General features: G+C 53.3%; 2 protein-coding genes across 6 annotated transcripts in view; one reads left to right on the forward strand and one right to left on the reverse strand.

The window, feature by feature from the left end:
- Window positions 1-9,813, forward strand: part of LOC122379912 (protein bric-a-brac 1-like) — a 67,846-nt gene extending 58,033 nt beyond the window's left edge. Inside the window, exons 5-10 of the mRNA XM_043362550.1 lie at window positions 3,960-4,141; window positions 4,945-5,281; window positions 5,660-5,997; window positions 6,832-7,093; window positions 7,477-7,928; window positions 8,193-9,813. Of these exons, the coding sequence (XP_043218485.1) occupies window positions 3,960-4,141; window positions 4,945-5,281; window positions 5,660-5,997; window positions 6,832-7,093; window positions 7,477-7,928; window positions 8,193-8,360 (1,739 nt within the window). The 3' untranslated portion in view covers window positions 8,361-9,813. The remainder of the gene's footprint in view (window positions 1-3,959; window positions 4,142-4,944; window positions 5,282-5,659; window positions 5,998-6,831; window positions 7,094-7,476; window positions 7,929-8,192) is intronic.
- A 637-nt stretch (window positions 9,814-10,450) lies between these two features.
- On the reverse strand, window positions 10,451-18,461 carry LOC122379913 (glycosylphosphatidylinositol anchor attachment 1 protein-like). Of its 5 annotated transcripts, none has more exons than XM_043362552.1 (13): window positions 18,416-18,461; window positions 16,840-16,991; window positions 16,510-16,604; window positions 16,189-16,311; window positions 15,743-15,902; window positions 15,257-15,408; window positions 14,664-14,816; window positions 14,089-14,207; window positions 13,580-13,767; window positions 12,959-13,107; window positions 12,363-12,568; window positions 11,782-11,940; window positions 10,451-11,488 (listed from the first exon to the last, which is right to left on the reverse strand). In XM_043362552.1, the coding sequence occupies exons 2-13, from the start codon at window positions 16,985-16,987 to the stop codon at window positions 11,242-11,244; spliced, it is 1,899 nt and encodes a 632-aa protein (XP_043218487.1). In that variant the 5' UTR covers window positions 16,988-16,991; window positions 18,416-18,461; the 3' UTR covers window positions 10,451-11,241. The 5 variants fall into 5 exon arrangements, with proteins under 5 accessions (XP_043218487.1, XP_043218489.1, XP_043218491.1 ...); XM_043362554.1 differs by having other exon boundaries at window positions 18,397-18,420; XM_043362556.1 differs by lacking the exon at window positions 18,416-18,461 and adding an exon at window positions 18,383-18,414.
- Window positions 18,462-20,397: the final 1,936 nt, after the last annotated feature.

The following is a 20,397-nucleotide window of genomic DNA, read 5'->3' on the forward strand; positions in this document are numbered from 1 at the left end:
CTTAGAATATTTTACCGAATATTATTAAGTGGTTTTATTTCAATTTAAATAATAATTAAAACGAATTGGTGTTGTACAAACGATTTATTTTATGATGATCTACCATACTACATGATAATCAATGACGTCATCTTACCAAAAAATCAAAAGACGAAGAATAAGGATTTATAAAAGCTTAGCATACTTCTTGGCAAAACGTTTTCTTGGTTTTTTCGCAGTCGCACCAACGGCATTTAATTTTCCTTGTTCTTCTTCCTTTGTCCTTAACTTATCCTGTGGTTCCAGAGTCCCTGTCCTTTCCATTTCCTTTTAAATATATTTTTAATGCTCATCCCTATCCCCCAGTCCTAACAGTTTCAAATTGTATTGCAATAAAATGTTTTGAATTCTTCACATATAACCTATCTACCTTCGTTGGTACTGTTGGTAGCCGACACATCTAGGCAGGTAAGTAGGTACCTACCTGCTTTCCTGCTGTCTTCATAAAGCATACCTAATGAAGTTGTCAAATTTATAGCACATTTTCAACACTTTCATATCAATATGGTGTCAGTGTGGCATGTAACCTAGCTAGGTTAATTATGTTCAGGGTTCAATTCAGAAGAGCTCCGCATAACTCACATAAGAGACAGACGGGGGCTTTACATGGGGTAGATGGCCTGATGACTTAGCTGGAATATGGCCAAAATTAAATTGACAACTTTTAGGTGAAAGGTGGTGATTTGGGTTAAGGGGCGTTTGATGAAGTCAACTACTGGGTTATTTTGCACCCATTAAATGAAACTTCTGCTCCAATTCTACCCATTGAACCTCAATATCATGATCCACCTGTCCATCACTAGGTATCCTTCCTTATTACATAGAAACTTTGAATGGCATGGCAATTTATAATTTTAAATGACAATATTTTTGTTTCTTCTGTAGGTAGGTAGGTAGGTAGGTACACCAGACTGCTATGGACACTTTTCCAAGTTGGTGGGGCAAAAAACCTAATGTATATCTTGGTTTGAGTCGTTTGATTGAGTTGATTGATTCCTTTCATTGTCGCGTTTGAGTCGATTGAATCAATTCCCGAAAACTGCTCTGCCTTGATTGATTTGATTGGTTTCCCAAATTTGTCGTGATTGAATTGATTGCTATTGATTGAGTCGTATACAACCCTGGTCTGCACTTAACTTTTTGAGACCTCTCCTTCTTGGTGTGATTAAGAGCATAGAGTTACTTCCTGACAGGACAGCATTACGCGTAATGTAGGTGACATGGTAACATAACCTGTATGTAATACGTGAAGACGCTCAAACCGCCCTAACATGACAAGAGCTGCCTCTTTCGACAAAATGTTATGTCGGCACAGCTGGTGGCTTTTAGCTGTCCCCTGTCCAGTAGTGTGTCCTGACGCCATTTTTCGGTACATTTGCAACAGATACCCGTTATATTTCTGACATGTGCCTTGTTATCCTTATAAAACCGTGGCAGCAACTGCAAATTTTCCCCCAGTGGCATAGGGGTATAAATGAGCAGTTGACAGTTGGCGGTAGGAAGGAGCGATGGGTTGAATCGGCAGTGGGCGGTAGGTGCAGAGAGTGACAGGCATATACCTATGGGGTAAGCCTTGCCATACCTACCCATCAGTCACCAGCCGGTGCCAAATGCTGCCGTTTCCCTGTCTCAGTGCCGGCGTGGACCCGTCTCCTTCCGCTGCAGTCGGGGCCGGGTCTGGCGCGGCTGCAGGTCACATTCCTCCGCCCCTATCTTTTTGCCGCGGCTGCAGTTCATTATTTGTGTTGTTTTTCTCGGCGGCATTATTTATAGCCGGTGTGAGCGCGCGGCTGCTGCCGGCTAGGTATGTCAGCAATCGCGGCCCGGTGCTGCAGTCTGCTGTGGGCGCCCTCCCCCTGTCCCCAGACTGAGCTGTGGGTCTCGCCCGGGTGAGCCGCGGGAGGAAAGAGCAAAGAAAGGTCGTGTGCCGACTTGTTTGTGTCCGTGTCTGGGCTCGAGGTGAAATGATACCGCACTGTGATATCGTGGGAGATATTATCTCAGAGTGTCTGGTTACCGTGCCGGTGACACGAGCACGGTATGGGGACCTGTGTATCCGTGTAGCTCAACACACTGTGCATGGCTCAATACAGCTAGGAGTGCCGTGTATTTGCGTCTCTTACCTCTTCGTTTCTAAGGTGTGAATGTTCGGGGCTGTGGCCGTTATTATAGTTTTCATTTCGCTTCATTGTGAAAAGTGACGGCAGGGGCCCGGTGGCTTGGTTAGTATGTGAAATCGTGCCGCATTCAAAGCATTACTGAATGGAAACATAGGTGATCTTTCATTATATTTCTTAGTGAGAAGCCGGAAGCGTTAGATTTAGTTTGACCTTTTTCATTACCAACACTTGGTCGGAAGGCCAACCGTGCTTAGCGGCATGCGACATAACAGGGTCAGTAGTGACGGATATTAGTACTTTCAGCTGATGGAAAAATAGCACGACACGGAAGTCACTGTGGGGTCTTGCAGACGTGCTCGAGCGCCTACGGGAATCGCCATTCTGTCCAACTGCATAGGCACGCCCCAGTAAACCGGAGTCGCCAGCCCGTCCAAGTTGCCGGCATATAGCCCGGTATGTGCTCGCCGCTTGCCCGGGGCGCTGCCGTTCTGTGTATAAATATCCCCGTACTGGCCGTTATGAGGCGACACTCGTCAGAAAATGACTCTCGTGAAGCCGCCGCTCTGACGCAATCAGACCGACTCAGGCTGCTAGGAGCAACAGGTTCGGCTCGGAGCGTACTCGACGGATGAACGGAGCGTCCAACCGACCAGCTCCGCCCAGCACCACATCGGCCCACCGGGCCGGGCCGGGGCGCTATGACCGGCAGTAATATATTTTGAAATGTAATTAACGTGGCTCGCAGTGCCCGGCTGCGGTGTATTTCTGGTGGCGAGCTGAGGCTGGATGATGGGCCGGGACCGTGCCCCGGGGGCGGGCCGCTGCAGCTACTGTGCGCTGTGCACGGCCCCCCAGCTGATCGGTGCGAGGTGCAGGTGACGTATGGCCCCGCCCAGCCGGTACTTCATCCCGCGTGCTTAGGGGCCGGCTGATCGGTCGAATGGAATCTCGTAGTTGCGCAATACCTTATGTATTTAATGGAGCCTAAGTGCAATTTTGTGTACCCAGATATCATAAACATTAGACTTGAAGTTCGGAAACATAACTACTGAAATGGCGACTGTAATACTATAAGCATGCCAAAATGAAATATATCAAATAAAAGTTCCCTGAAACATATCGTAGCCAGTCCACGGCGCGGAATTGCATTAGCTTGATATACTGAAGATGTTTGTGCTGCTTTTACCGGCCCGCCTGTCAGAATGTTATTGAGTGCTGTTTTTGTGCGTCCCTTATTTCAGAACAGTGTCTAATGTTTTCTTGTATGTAATGTCCTCATTGATATGCACATAGCTGATGTTGGCCGCTCCCAAATGGTCCTTGACATCTCCTGCGTTGGCTCTCAGAGCGTTAGTTTATTGAATATATCGTTATTATGCGCATAATTTGGACAGTATCCTGATCAGGTCGATACATGCCATCAGGACACCGTTAGTGCTGCGTGGTATGGACGGATGGGCCCTCCCGCGTTAGTGCCATACGATGTCGCAGCACGACTCCCGCGACGGTGGCCGTATCGGAAATATCGTTTTCCTTGCACTGGCCAAAACCGTTATAATAGCTCGGACACAGGGGAGATCGGCATGGGTGGCCTGGATCACCCGGGCTACTGCAGGTGACGAGTGCGAGCTGGTGGTCGTGATTTGGAATATCTTGACAGGCCATTATATTCAATATTTTCGTCGTATATGCGCCCATATTGGCTACCCATCTCACAATGTTCCACTTCATATATTCCTGAGCACTGCTCAGTGGACCGATGTCCACCTGTCTCTAACTGTCCCCGTCTCCCATTCCCAGAGCTGCGACCGAAGGGCCGCGGCCGGCCGCAGCGGATCCTGCTCGGAGTCTGGCCCGAGGAGACGGTCAACAACGTCATCCGCGCCGTCGTGTTCAGGGACACCTCCGGACTGAAGGAGCAGATGGAGAGCAAGGCGGCCGCAGTGGCAGCCGCGGCCGCAGCGGCAGGACACGGGATCCAGGTGAGAGAGGGAGAGACGGACGATGTTTGTAGGTGAGAGAAGTGAGGTGAAGTTATGAAGGTGAGATGAGATTAGTGAGAGACTGAAACGGTATGCAGGTGAGGTGAGTGAGAGACGGACACGCTTAGATGAGGGAGGGACGGGCTTGGTCTGAATGCGAGGGATTGCTACTCGTTGCTGAACTGAAATGCTCGCGCAGCTTAACGCAGACGTTTGATTTTGGTCCCCTCAGACATTTTACCATCATGGTCATCTGATGAGTTAGTTATGACTGTAAATTGCTTAAAATAGCTAGGGTGCCCTTTCTGTCTAAGATTCATGCAGCCATTAGGCCTCGCTATTCGTTAGAACACGTTGCGGGCCCAATGCCACCTGCCAGGCCACAGACATTGGTGGACACAAAGTGAGGCGTGTCGGTGACAAAAACGGCGCACTGCCAGCCGTTCTGGGCGGATTAAATATAGCGGAATGTCGTGTCCGCGCGCCCGAGACCGGGGTGCAGCACTTTCCTTATACGGCCTCCAACGGAAAGAATAGGGAACATGCGCCATGCCCGAACACGAAACGGCAGCTTCGGTACACCATTTTATCGGCGCTAACGGTAGCGCCTGTCACGCGACTCCCGGTATTGCAGACGAAGTAATCCGCCCAGACATTGGTGGCATTCTTTACCTCCCGATCGGTATGCGGTTTGGGTGCTGCGACCAGCCATCACAGAGGCTGAAAGAGACGTGGCTCGACACTTTTCGTTAGCATGTAGCCGAGTGTGAATGCTGACGGCTGTGTGTATTTTCTTTGGACAGGACATGCCGGCCTCGCTGACAAAGCTGATGCAGCAGCACCAGCAGCAGCAGCAGTCGCCCCACACTCCGACCGGGCCCCCTCAGCCGCACATGAACGGCCGGCCGCCGTTCCGGATGCAGGCAGCGCCGCCTATGCCGCCGCGCGTCGACGGGCCCCCGATGGCCGGCGCGGGCGGGGGCGGCCGCGGCGGGCCGCCCTCGGGCCTGCCGCACCCGGCCGCCGCCGGCGCCCGCCACCGGCCGCCCAACCTGCTCGGCTTTCCCGACATGCATATGATGATGGGCATGTTTCCGCCCGGCATGCTCTCGGCCACCGGCGGAGTGCCGCAGATGAACTGTGAGTAGGGTCGTGAGGCCGTCCGGGGGGACAGGGACGGGACCGGGGCGCCGGGATAAGGGAACGGTCTGGGTGAGATGTTGGGGGTGTGGATTATGCCAAGGGATGGGGACTGGAATAACAAGTAGGGAAAGTTGGGTGTGGCTGATGAAAACCTGTGACTGGAAAGATCATGCAGTCTGTTCATCTCTCCAGTTCATGCAATCTGACGTAGCTTTCTCCCGACGATTTTACGTCTCTCGTCCCTTGTGAGTTCGCATCACTGTGTGTACTGTCAGTCCTGTTTACAAGCTGCGCCTGCGCGCCGTGATCTGCCTGGCCCGGTATCAGCGCTCACTCTGATTCCCGCCACTGACACACACCCCTCTCCTTCGCCAGTGCCGCCACTGCTCGACCAGAAGCCGCCGGTGGGCGTGGGCACCTCGGCCGGCCCCTCGCCGCCGACCCGGCCCGTGCCCGGCCTGTCGTCGATCGCCGGCGGTGCGGCCCGCTCGGACAGCTGCGACACGGACCCGACCGGCGAGAACAGCAACACGAGCGGCGGCGGCGGCGGTCCCGAGCCGTGTCTGCTGGAGCCGCTGCAGGAGATGACAGAGGGCGACGAGCCGCTCCAGGTGCGGCGGGACCTCGACAGCCCGGCCGCAGAGGGAGCGGACAGCCCGGCTCAGACTCACCGGTCCACACCCGACTCGGCACCGCCCGCCAAACGAATCAAGGTACCCACTCGAACGGTGACCGGTTTTAGATGCGCGCGCTGTCTGGGCGAGGCGGTTTTTGGGAGGCCGTGGCGGTTTTTGCGGCGCTACCGGTCCCCGGTCGGACCGGTGTGGCCGGTACATTGAGCACGAATCGTGCTAAATTTGTGCTGTGATTGGCGTCTCGACCGTCAATGACATTCGTTTTTTATGATATTTGTCGGTGCTGTATAACGAACTATATGTAGCTTTGCTTTAGTGTTACATTCATGTAGGCATCGGTTAAGTTTCTTATAAGGTTATGGGGCCCCTTGGTTTGCAATCCCAACTTCCTATTTTCATAGGTGGGGAAAAGCCATGGACGTGAGGCCTTGTAAACATCTTGTAAAATGCCATGAAGTTTGTGTATACCTACTGTATAACCCTCGCAGGCGGCAGGAGTTAGTTCTGCCTTGATTAAATACTCCTACGTAACCATGATATAAATGATGCTAAGAGAATTGATTAGCGCGCGATGTTTCGGTTCACATTGGTACCTTGTCGACTATCGGTTGATATGACTTAGTGTAAATATCCAGTCGTACCTACCTACCTCTAATAACTCATGGCTGGCCGCTCACTCCGAACTGCTGACTGGACTGACTGCCAGGTTTTGACTGACTACTTGACTTCTCTCTGGACAACACCTGGGTTACGCCTGACAGACTCCTCTGACTTGCCAGTGGCTATTACCTCCCACTGACTTCAAACGGCGCCTGATGGTCACACCACGAGCACACTATTCATCCACCCGAACACGTCGAGACCCACTTTGCCACCCTCCCTGTTTGACCCGGCCCCTCTCACCCCTTTCAGCAGGATATGCACGGCTACCCGGGAATGCCGCCGTTCCGGATGCAGGCAGCGCCGCCTATGCCGCCGCGCGTCGGCGGACCCCCGATGGCCGGCGCGGGCGGCGGCGGCCGCGGCGGGGCGCCCTCGGGCCTGCCGCACCCGGCCGCCGCCGGCGCCCGCCACCGGCCGCCCAACCTGCTCGGCTTTCCCGACATGCATATGATGATGGGCATGTTCCCGCCCGGCATGCTCTCGGCCACCGGCGCCGTACCCACCATCAATCGTAAGTGGAACGGTCGCTGTACTCAGCGACGTGAACTTGGGGTTCACAGGTCTATTTCAATAGCAGGAACTGAGCCACATGATATGACATAGTTCACTATCCCTTGTTTGAAATACCTGGTGTTGTGCGTTTTATGTTGTTTGCCATTCGGGAAAAGAGCCTCCCATACCCGATCTTTCATGTAGACTTCTTTAGAATGCTGCAAATTGAAAGTTTAATCTGACTGAATCCATGAAAAGCTGATCAAAATTTAAATCACCTCGTTTTCGAAAGTCGCACAAGCTCGTTTCGCATCTGTGCGACTTTCAAATGCCCATCCCCCGTGAGAGTTGATCAGGGGCATCGACCAGCTGACCCTGACACCGTGCTTTGCTCCCTTATAGTGCCGCCGCTGGTGGACCAGAAGCCGACCGTGACCAAGACCGAGGCGCCGTCCCCGAGTCTGCCCGAGGTCACCATATCATCCGTCCCGATCAGGTCATCCCCCAACGACACAACGCCAACCCCGCCGTTTGTGAACGGCCCCCAGTCATGCGCCACCTCCAACGGACCCCCCACAGCGCCCGGCGGTCCCCCAGCCGAGTCCAACGGAGGCCTGGGCCGCTCGGACAGCTGCGACACGGACCCGACCGGCGAGAACAGCAACACGAGCGGCGGCGGCGGCGGCGGTCCCGAGCCGTGTCTGCTGGAGCCGCTGCAGGAGATGACAGAGGGCGACGAGCCGCTCCAGGTGCGGCGGGACCTCGACAGCCCGGCCGCAGAGGGAGCCGACGGGCTGGGTGGCACGTTTGGCACGGCTGAAGAGATCGGAGCGGCTTTCACCAAACAGATGCAGGTAGGGCGCGGGGAACTAACTAGGGATGGACACTGGACAGATGTAATGGAGCTTGTCATTGTGTTCGATACTGGGTGCAGAATGCCTATGGACATCTACAGAATGCCTATGGATGGCCTTGTGGACACTCCCTGATGCATGAACATGGACATACACCGGCATTCTCGCTCTATGGTTCAATCAGAACACCATGTTAGAATAAATATTACACAGTAGGGCCGCAGCATAACTTGTCAATAACAGTGTTTGGCGCTTGCTCCACAGGGGGTAACCATGTACCCGGTGCCCTCGGGCGGTGACCAGTCGGGGGACCAGCGGACCGGACCAGGGACCGGGACCGACGCGTACCCCGCGGACCAACAGACGCCGGGCGCACAGGACGTGCACGGATCGCTGGCGGCCCCGGCGGCCGCGCTGCGCGCCATGCACTGAACGCAGCGCGACTGTGACAGGTAGCGGCGCACCGGAGACTAGCAGACTGGTCGGCGGTCGGTGCGCGCAACCGGCCACAGCAGCACAGCTAGGACGATGGAGGTAAACTGGAGACGATCGTAACGCATTGGAGACGATCGCGCAACTACCACTAGGCTTTAACAGGCGAGACGGCCGGCCCGAGCGGCCGCCGGCTCGCAGAGGCGGATGCACATCCCGGAATGTATGCGATTCAGAGGCCTTATCGGATCGGAGGTGGGGGACACTGAGGCGGACGGACGGACGGACGGACGGACGGACGGTACCACACCTGCGCGCGCGCCCCGCACTCTGTCTCTCACGGTGTTCGTGCCATTGACAGATACCTCATGTGTAGCCCCGAACGGTAGCGAACGTAGCTGGCAGACCGGCCGGGTGGCCCGTTGTTGTATCCGTTGTCATCTTCTACTCGGCGGTCTGCTGATCTCAGGCTATAAGTCGAACAATATGCCAAAGAGGCGGATTCTGAGGCGGCGGCTATGCTGTCGTGCCGGGGCCGGCCGCATGAGGTCCTCCTTCACGGCTGACCACCGGCCAGGAGGTCAGATGCTACCGCCATGGTGCTCTGCTCGCTACAGGCCGGCGAGAGCGAGAGCGCAGCAGTTGGTTCCTAGTTCGGCTTCCCACCCGTTATACCGGGCGGCTGGGCTCTGCCCGGGTCTGGGGGCGTTCACCGCCTCCTCTCCGCGCCGGTACCCAGCGCCGGACCGGCTGAGTGACCCGGGCCGGGCGGCCGGGTCGTCTGAGCTAACAGTCCGTGTACGAGGGGTGGCGGAGCGGCTCTGTCTCTGCCCCTGTGACTCGCGCGTGGCCCCACGGGGCGCGCACCAGGCCAGTTGAGTGCCCGCTCGGCACCGCGCCGGTCGGCCTGCGTCAGAGCGGGCTGTTTGCAGCTGATGCGGTGACTGTTGATGCCGCGCAGGCCACTTTGAGTCCGAGAACAGGACGCTTTTGTATTAAGTGCATGAAATATTTTAGTTTGCGTCTGTTGTCTTTTGTTGTCTTGATTTGTAGGTATGAATCTAATACCCAGAGGCAGGAATGCGTCTTCGTGAATGATCTGCTTCGTGTATTTGCACATTATTTGCTTTGTCTCCAACCCTTGTCAAAAACATAGTAAAACGTGTCAAGCTATTGTTGCAATGCACGTTCTTATCGTTAACCCATGTTGCTAAATGAACTGATCTGACGAATTATAGTTCGAAGAATTATAACAAAGGTAAAATGTTCGACCGAACTCCTTATTATAATTGAATTTGAGCAGTTTGTTTTTTTTATTAGAATATATCAGCACATACAACCTTCCCGTGTAAATAGGCACAGTCTATGTGAAAGGCGCTGATAAACCGAGAGCTCGTATCTACTGTATTTGTAATCTTGTACAATCTGGAACGTGAATACATGTATAAGTGAACACCCGTCTTTTCCCATGCCCATAAAAGAAGTTTGGGTGTGTAGTGAAACTCGAGGCAGTTCAAAGTAAAAGGTTGTTGCCAGGCGCATGGAAGTTGGGAGAGGTGTGCAGACGGAACGCCGGCTTGTCGGGATGGCAGTGGAAGTGGGGATCTCTTTTCTACTGGATTTCATGCGTGGATCTCACGTCCACTCGAGTAAACCTCCATCGCCGAGCGTCAGAAAAGCTTCACACCTGAGCACACGTTTAGCAACGAGACACGCATTGGTAAAGAACCTTTCCGAGGAATTGAAGGAGAAAGCTGCTCTGAAAACCCAATCCATCATGCCAAACAATAGATAATACCGTAGCAACTAGTGATTGATAGCTCAGCACAGCCGATCGTCCTACCCAGCGACAAGGCTGCCGTACGCGGTGAGGAACGCTGGATATCACGGCAAGCGTGTAACTAGCATGATAACTGACTTGATACCCACTGACCCACCGTCGTACAGGCACATCGTCTGGCCTAAGCCATCAAAGTTGCAAATAAAAATCACACGTGTATATCACAGTCTACCGGCCCATTCAAATTAAACATTACGGCCGCCTAAGAAGACAGCATGCCAACGGCTCAGTCCCCAAGTCGCCAGACATATTGTTACTGGTTAGTGGTTATTTCACAGTCATGTATTCCGCACATGCGACATCCGAACATGTAAACGCCGGCAGACTCGTACAAACGCATTACGTTTAACATCACCATGAAGACTTGTTCCCGGTAGGGCGGCGCACGGGCCCGCACGGCGGCCTCGGTTCATCCGCTGAACTCTGAGACAGGGAGCCACCTCCCTTCCCCTCCCTCCGAGTACTTGGCTCTGCACGTGTAAAGCTTCAATCTTTCGAAGCGTGCATGTCTACACAGAATCAGTGTGGCAAAATATGGACATGTAGGGTTCGGACTGCTGCGCCAATGCATACAATATTACAGTTTGTGCATTATCACTCGCCCTGGTCAATCTCATCGTGTTTTATTGGTGGTCCCTGGAGGCAAAACCACTCTTCTCTTGGACGTTACCACAGGCGCCACAGGGCACGTCTGCGACGCCCAGTGAGCAGCCAACGACTAGTCCATCACAATGGCTCTCGCGTCTCGCCACGGCCAGAGAATTTATGACAGTAAGCAGCGAGGACGAGGGAATGATTGACGTGGGCTCATATGAATTGAGTCTATTCAACTGACACATCGCGAGCGCACCTTGCGCTCAACGCCGCCTTGAACTTCAGCCTTGGTATGACATGCGGACGTTCAAACGGTGGTACTGTGGTACGATCACCGAAATAGAGATCAGGCTGTGTCCAACTCCCACGTAGCTCTGCCGAGCACCAGCGCTGTGCGTTTCACCGGCCGCCGTCGGCACTGACCTCGTCTCTAGCACTGAAGGCGGCTCAACCGCAGTGAACCAGCGTCCACATCTGCAGCCACAGCGGCAGTAGCACCGTGCACGCCACATCCAGCAGCCGCGCGCCATACACCAGTGAGTCGACCAGCGCCACGGCCAGCGCGCGCTGGTCGGCGGCCAGCACGGCGCGCCAGGCCAGCGCCGGCGCGCCCAGCGCCACGGCAGCCAGCTGCAGGATGAACGGGTGGACCAGCAGCAGGCAGAGAGAGGCCAGCAGACGCGCCGGCGCGGAGCTGTGGAGACGGGGGCGGGCTGAGGTCAGAGGAGACAGGGCAGTAAGACTGCCGGACAGGGCCAGAGGCAGTCCGAGGGACGGGAGCAGTCAGAGGGCCGGGAACAGTCAAAGCAGTTTGGTTGTCGGGGTTCAAGGCGTGTCCACAACTTCTTTACGGAACCTCTCAGAGGAGTGTTCGAATCTCCACTGTCCACAGGGACCTCCCCTGACCCCTCCACTCCAGTGTCCACTGTCCACCCAGCCACACAGCCCACGTGGCCCTCTATCCACCTCGTACCATTCGTCCCTTACCTGTAATATCTGGCCGACAGTGCCACTGGCGTGTAGAGTGTGGTGACGATCAGCGCCAGTGATATGTTAAACAGAGCTGCCGTGAACACGAGGAGGCCCAGCTCGATCAGCGTGACGCAGCGCAGCAGCAGCCGTCCAGACTCAGAGAGCGGCGACCGCCTGAGGACGGCGGGATGTGGCCGGTTAGAGACGGAGGGTGACATTAGGGGTCAGCCGCGGAGGGCGCGGGGTGGGCGAGAGGGACACACGTTCAGCGAAAAAAAAATCGTTGCTGTATAAGCAGCGAATAGGTAAGGCGTACACAGTTTCTGGTGACAATTAGTGGAAGTAATCAAATCCTGATACTCTGGAGCATAGACCACTACATATATGCCGGTATATAGTTATAGTATATGTCTGGAGTTATTCGCAAGAACGGACTCAGATCGATGTAACACATAGCTGAGAGAGTGATTCGACCACAGTATGGGCCAGCCGAGTCCATACAACAAACATAAATATTCCCCAGCGTCCCAATAACAGACAGCCGTCCCACGACCCCCCCCCCCCCCCCGTCAGCCGGCAGCCCGCGCGGTCCGCACCTGCTAGTGATCGCCGGCAGCAGCAGACTGCCCACGCTGACCGCCAGCAGGCCAGCGAACACTGCCCGCTCGGTTGGCCAGCCGGCGGCGGCCAGTAGCTGGGTGAGAGGCACCAGGCCGGCCAGCGTCACAGCGCCCAGCGCGTGCGGCGCCAGCACACACGGCAGCACGGCCGCCAGCGGCCACGGGTCGGACGGACGGTCACACTGCCGGGGGGGGGGGGGGGGGACGTGAGGCAGGGGAATGAGAGACGCTCGGTGGCTGGGAGAAAAAGCGGCATGGGAGAATGTCTTCTGCGGATACCTCATATTGGGAAGGAATGACCTGCATTTAGCATGGAAGTAACATTGTTTCATTTCTCAAAACCGGGTATATGAAAAGCGTATTCTACACCAAAAGGGAAACCAGAAGAACACACAAATGAAAATATAGCCCTAAGGCCTCAGATAAATGTCATGCCACCGAAATCCCGCTCTTTCGATTGAATACGTCAGTAACCTACAACAACTGTCGATCATAAAAAACAGCCCCTCTATTGGGCTCTCCCAGACCTCTCGCAGCACCCACAAGCTCTTCCCTCTCTGTTGCTCTCTTACCGCGTCCCCGCCCTTCTTCCCGACACTCTCCGCCCCCTCAGCTTCCTGCTGCCTCTCCGAGTCGTCTGTGTCCGGCAGCCGCAGCCAGCAGGTCAGCGCCCTCAGCACGATACCGATAGCCACCAGCGCGAACGGCGGCATGTACAGACCTGGTGCGGGGACAGGGCGACACGGTAGGTCAGACTGGGTCAGACAGGGACAGACGGAGGTCAGAGGGGGCGGAAGGGGTCAGAGCGGTCAGTAGGCTGCAGGAGACAGACGAGGTAGGAGGAATGGTAGTGATGGGTAGCGGGTCTGACTCTGTAGCAGTTCACATGTGAATTGGCATATGATGGTGTGTAGCTGGTGGTATAAAAAGAATCTTCGATTCGTGACGTCAGCAATGATCGGACTTCGCATCAGAAAAGTTAACAGACACAGCGTCATCCAAGCCCACGTACAAGCTAGCGCAACTTTACATAAAGGGAGCACTATCGATTAACAAAACATAATTAGCTGAAGCGGGAAGACAATCAAGATACGGATATTTACACATCTCACCCCTAACAGAATGTCTACCGTGGACTATCCTAACGATATAATACGGTGGCCCCGCAGCCGCCGGACCGTCCGGCCACCCACCGATGGAAATGTAGCGTCCCGTGGCCGGCATCAGGTAGAAGAAGAAACTCTGGTGAAAGCGCTCCAGCAGGTTATTCAGCGAGCGGAACATTCCCTCCAGCACGCGGGCCAGGTGGGAGAGACCCGACCGGGGTCCCGGCATCGCGCGGTCGTCCAGGGCGCGCAGTGTCACCGCCTGGATCCCGTACCTGGGGGGAGGGGACGAAGTGGGTTACTGCCTAAATGTCGGACCTGGAGGAGTCCTCCTGGTCTTGAGGAGGAGACCAGGTCACTGCTTCAAAAGCGCGTCAGGGCTTTCAACCATAGGACTAGGCAGAAATGCATTTTATGCATTTCATGATAAAGCTGACACGTCAGGCATTGGCGGGAACGACGTTAAAAAGGAATACTGTAGTCTAAAGTTATACTGAAGTCCCCGAAACACAGCGATTCACTGTCATGACCCAGCATAGCACGCCACCCTCGTGAACGGTCCATTGAGCGTGCTGTCCCCCTGCGCCGCCACTGACCTCAGGTAGTGTCCGTGGTTGCCGGTCGGCGTGCCGGCCGCCGGGCTGGCCATCATGTGCAGCAGAGTCTGCAGCGAGTGCCGATATCCCGCCTCCGAGTGCGGCCGGGGGTGGTCCGCCTGACAGAGGCAAACGGTCCATACTGAATGTTCGTCGGATACATGCATTGGGGTCACATGGTCAATACATGGTCAATCGTAAATCAACACCAAAAACTTCCTTGAACTCATACTCTGCAGTCTTCATCTGACCAGCACTGCATTGCTCTGAGACATGCCGCAATTACAATCAGATGTTTCCTAATATGACATTTTTACTAAGTTCCTGCCATCATTCAACGGGTCGGCTCCTGAAATCCGGACGTTTCAACTCCTTATTACTTCGGTACTACCCTAGAAAAATATTTCTTACAAGTTGCAACACAAGTACATACAATTGCGACTGCCGACCGCACCCTACCGTTTCTGTCTCCTCGTGGCCCCCGTATCCACCACATATTACCGCCGCTCTGGGCTGTCCTACTGCCTCCATGTTCCCAACACCTCTAACAGATTCCCATTTCCCCCGCTCCTCACCCGCCCCTGCGTGGTGTGCTGGATGTGCTCCTGGTGGCAGATCCAGTGGGCCATCTTCACCAGGTCCAGGTTCGGCAGCTGTCCGTTCAGACCCTCCACCAGCACGTCCACGTGGCTGACCGTCGCTGACTCCACCTCCAGGTTGATAGCCGCCTGGCGGTGGAGGCACGAAACACTGGTTAGCGGTATACTTGCTAGGTGTCGCCGCGGGAACACTTATCGGGAACCTCGCACGGGACTGAGGCATGGGCGGTATACCACTAGCCAAGTGCCCTTACATGGAGTCTATGCAGCGAGCCTAACAACCCGATCAGTAGCTGAAAGGACAGCTGAAAGGAAGCGATATGTCCTTTCCCGCATAAATTATGACAGATTATCCTAGTCTATTCTTATGAAGTCAGAAGTGACTATGGCAAAAGGAAGCTACATGCTTGAAAAATCAATAGTCAGCCCCCTCATCCAAAGTGCACTTGTCAATGTCTCCATCCAGCTTTGCTGACAATCACAAAACGGCTCATTTATCCAGCTGCCACCCGCGGCTACCTTCTGCCATAACTGCATGCAGACGACACACACGCCCCGTTTCTCCGCACCTGTATGGACCCGGCTCGTCCGGGCAGGTCTCCGGCGTCCAGTAGGCCGTGGCCCACCGGCTGCTGGTGGTAGGCCGACAGCCAGGCGGCCACTCCCAGCTGTTCGTGCTCCGTCACCAGAAACACAATGTCCTTGGCCCAGTACACCTGACCTGGGGCGGGGGCGGAGGAGAGGGATCAGATTCCGACAACATTACCGACATTTATATCATATACTCAATTGTAGCGATGTAGCCAACCCATAACCAAAATGCACTCGAATCATCGGTTGAAAAAAAAAAAATCCAAGTAAAATTCAGCGTTACAATCAATGAAGTAAATGCCACATCGAGTGAGTTGATGAACAGCCAATGCAATTACCGAATTAATTAAAAGCATCACACTAATTTGATTGCATAAGACAAGCCCGATCAGGTTAGTCATCATTCTATGATGACTAACCTGATTTTAAAATTATGATAGTGGCGGTTCTGCTTAGACACTCACGTCTGAAGTACTTGGCCAGTGCGACCAGCATGGCCACGGCAGCGTGGTTGGGCGGGTGCGGCGCTCCGGGCCGGCGGTAGGGTGCTGAGAGGACCAGCGCCTCAGTGCTACCGCTGCGGGGCGCGCGCAGCACCGCGTACGTGTTCTCGCCGTGGAACACCTGGCCGGGAGGACACGGGAAGAGGTGGTCAGAGGTAGACGGGCGCGAGCAACAGGTGATTCTCCGATATCGACCTGCTGCTATCTTGTCAGACATTGCATGTATGCACGACGCACGTAAGCTCCTCATTCCCGAATGGCTATTCTTGGTGCTGAGTCACTGATATAACGATAAGACACGTGAAGGTGTCACACCCGACCTCACTTACGTCCAAACACTATCCCCATGTCCCCACTCCTCCGAGCTCTGGTCCTGTGCCAATCCCATTCCCCACGGTGATACTGACCGATCCGTTGCCGAGCGGGTAGCGCAGTGTAAAGTTGTGCGGGTACACCTGCAGTCCCAGCTGACGGAACTGGGCGCGGATCCACGGGTGAGGCACCGTGTCCGGGTGATCGGCAGCCTCCGCCTGCAGCAGCAGCGAAACGTGAGACGGAGACTGTGTGGGGGTTAAAATATGGGAACACAGAGGGAGGACAGACATGCCGGCTGATAAAACCAGGGAGTATCAAATAAATAACATACATTTCACACTGGTGCAAGCAGTTTCATCTGAACAGGTACCCCTTAACCTATAAGAATTTCCAGTAATGTCATGACAATTTACCTCTAGAGCCTTCAGAAGACGAGCGAGTTCACTGCCGTCGGAGAATTCGTTAGTAACAAGGCCCGGAAGGAGGGCGTTCTCGGAGAAATACGTGCCTGAAAAATGTAATAATCTTAAAATCACTTTAACTCAAGAACATCCAATGAGCAAGGAGAACTTGTATCGGCTTGATTGTGATTTATCTGCATTTAGCTTCATTCAGACTTTGCTGGTGACTGCTGCTATAATTAAAATTACCAATGCAATTCAGTAAACGTCCATGGGCACTTTTCTCAATGAAAGCATCATGCAATTTACTATAATACAGAAGTCCTTATTTTTTAGACTTACCCGCATTATATGGGTGATAAGCCAGAGCCAGAAACCAAATGATACCAGCAATGTACAGCAGTGGTGACACAGCTGGTTCCCATTTGATAAGAATGTTTGCAAACTTCTTGGAACTACCTCCAGCAGTAGGACTTGTTAAAAGACCCATTTTCCTGAAAGTATAATTATTCTGTATAAACCTTATCACTAAAGACAATAAGCACATAGAACAAGGAATGCTTAACCTTTAATTTTTTACCTTTATTTATATAGAACAGGCAAATGATAGCCAATGATTCTGATGAGCTTCAATTCATAATGCAATGCTCAGCATCTGCAGATGCAACTAGTCAGAGGCTTTGGCCATCATGGGCTAACCAAGTTTCAAGCTATGCTCAAGAAGCGATTTGCACAGGTGACAAAGTTCATGGAATTGATTGCATTCCAGGCCAGAGGGAGTCAGCAGCAAGAGCATATATAATACTGAAAACAACAGTTAAAAGTAAAAATAGACACAAACAGCATTTATGAAAATTACTCTCTCCCAATTTAGTCAAATCCCTCTTTTGCACACTGGGCTCGAAATTGAATAAAAACCACACCATAGTGTCACAACCTAGAAATGTATCAACCTAGAAAATTGTTCATACTATCGTTTATTGCTAAAAAAAAATCAGGTACAGTACAATACAAGCAGAAATGAAAAAACCTACTCTAATAACCTTACCAACTAACCTGGCTACAACCCTACCACCTAAATCTACTTATATATCACATAACAACCTAACCCGACTCAGCGAGTTGTTGGGTGTAACTTATAAATGTTTTGTGTAAAAAGTATCATAGGTATCTAAGCGTGATCTCACTTTTCTACCTTAGAAGGCCGTGCTCTTTCTTTTCATGATTTTGTTTTGTGAATTTCTTCAGTTTTAAAAGAGTGCAAACTGTGCAATAGAGGGAAATGACCCATTTCCATTCTAACCTGAACTCACAAAAATTTAAAATTACTCTAGCCTTATCTAACCCAGCCTAACCTTAACATAACTTACCCAACCTAAACATCATAAATATTACTGGTTTTGTTTCACACCATTATTCAGCTGCTGACTGCATAAATGTAAACAATATAAATGTGCAGGGGAAAATGTGCAGACTATCGTAGCAGTGCTTGTGCTAATGTGTTATGATTTATTGCAACAATAAAATACCAAAAGATTTCGGAAGATTTCGGGCCTCGCACAACCTTTCAACGCTGAAATAACATGTTCTTCCCTTTTGTTTTGTTTGTACAACAGCCAATGGAGAATGTGCAGATTTTGCCAGTAGTACTTATGCTACCTACTGCACTATGATTTGATGTAGAAACTAGAAAATACTGAATTGCACCAGTTTTCCAGGCTAAAATACGTGTTCTTCTCTTCTGCTTCTATTTGCCTCCAGTTTGTAGGGTGGGATACTTGGGTGGGATAAAGGAGGGTGTAACGTGTAGCCTAAGTCCTTACACACAAAATTATACGGCACAATAGTGGCACATTAACAAATTAAAATATGATAATAATTATACAGGCAATTGCACACTGATACGAAAGCTACAGACAAGCCGAAAAAATCGTGTTCAAAACACGATCAAAATGTATTCCTTCTGCGTTTGGCGGAAATCAACTGTCTGCTTTTTTGCGTCGAGGATAAAGCAATTTAGAAATCCAAGTGAAACATGGGTACAAAATTGAAAAAATACTGAATTTTATATGAACTTTTTGCAAAAACCCTTTAAATTACCAGTTTGATTCACTTTAAACTGTCTGCGTTTCGCCCCTCTTGTGCTTCCTGAACACAAAATTTCAGCTCTTAGTATGTTGTTGTTGTTGTTTTCCCCGGAGTCCACCGGTGGTACTGTAGGGATCATCTATGCGATTTGTCATCTATGCGATTTGTCATTTCATGTTGTCATTTTCATTTATATTGTCACCGCTTTATTAATCAATCTGTTACCTGTTGCCAATTGCGCGTCAAGTTTGTTTGTTATTTGTAAACCGGCCTGCCGCTGGCCTCAACCTTCCTAGTAACCGCTGTGCCATACGCTATAGAACGTGTCGTGCAAAGGTCACGGCGGCACCCCTGAGGCGGCCGCTGCCCGTACGTTTAGGAGCCCATTGTCGTGACGTCATGACTGTGAGCAAAGGTCGCGGTAGGGGCTCTCCCGGCAGCCGGACGGTGACTCATACGTTAAGCTTGTCTCTCGCCGCGCCTGCGGGCATATTGGTAGTACTAGGGACGGCCAGCATGTGACCGCGGTTTTCGGCGACATTGTCAATTCGTTTCTCGACTCTGCTGTTCGCTGCAAGACCAATACACATAGAAAACGGCTCGGGCATTTGGAGAAGAGCGGCTACTCTGAGGCGATGGAAGAACACGGAGATTCACACAAACGACCTGACTAGGTTGCACCGGCCACAGTCGACCGAGGTGGGCTTCCGCGCCCTTAAAGACGCCTCTGACTGGCCATTGCGCTGACACCCTGGTCGGACCACGGTCATTGATCGGACCCTGCCACTGGTTCGTGCTCAGGCTGCCTTAGCGGGTAGACCTGCTCGACCAGACGCCCCACTGGTGGGCGAGTGCTCGGTTCCGACTTTCACCGCCGGTCCAACAGCGTTCTGCTGGTTCCCGCCGATCCGGTTACGACACCGCAAGTGCCGTACCGACTCGGGCGTCCCAGGTGGGCGTAACGGTTACCACACCAGTTCGCGACCCCCAGGCTCTGTCAGCCGTCGTACGGCTCTCGGACGGACACTCTAATAGATCAGCCACAGATCAATAGATTGTCACGGACCGTCCGTCCAGCCACGCGCTACCCACAACCCAGTACGACAATTGGTGACCCCGACGTGATCTCCGTTGTTCGACCTTAGCCTCTCGTCATGCCGGCGGACAGCGCACAGTCCGGCGCCGCAGCTCAAGACCCAGCCAGCGTTCCAGCTTCAGCCTCCGAGTCAACTCATCGGCCCATGGCTAGCTTCCGGCTACCACCATACTCTCCGGAAGAGCCCGACCTGTGGCTACTGCAGGTGCAGTGCGCTTTCGACGTCAGCGGGGTCGACTCCGACGAGCTGAGGTTTAAGCTCCTCGTCGCAAACCTCCCCGCCAACATCGCCGTCCAGGTCAAGGACGTCATCCGGTCATCTCGGTCTTTTGACGTGCTGTGTGCAGCGCTCCAAGCCCGCCTGGCACAGTCACGCGCCGACCGACTACAAGCCCTGCTCGGCCGCCAGCAGCTCGGCGATCAGAAGCCGACGGCGCTGTTGCGCTCAATGCGCAACGAGCTTGCCGCAGCCGGGGACGCCCCGGTTGATACGGAGCTCTTCCGTACCCTATTTCAACAACGGCTACCGCAGGCCGTCCGTGCTGCCCTCGCCCTCCTGCCAGCCGACAGCACGCTTGACGCACTGGCAGAAGCGGCCGACCGGTACCTGGAAGCTAGCGGACCCGACCCACGGCTATCAGCGATCGCGGCACAGCCGTACACACAGCCGGCACCGCCCATCGCTGCTGCAGTGACAGCCCCAGCGCCAGCTGCAA

This window comes from Amphibalanus amphitrite, unplaced genomic scaffold (genome assembly GCF_019059575.1).
Source record: "Amphibalanus amphitrite isolate SeventyFive unplaced genomic scaffold, NRLGWU_Aamphi_draft 000087F_arrow, whole genome shotgun sequence".
Lineage (NCBI taxonomy): Eukaryota > Metazoa > Arthropoda > Thecostraca > Balanomorpha > Balanidae > Amphibalanus > Amphibalanus amphitrite.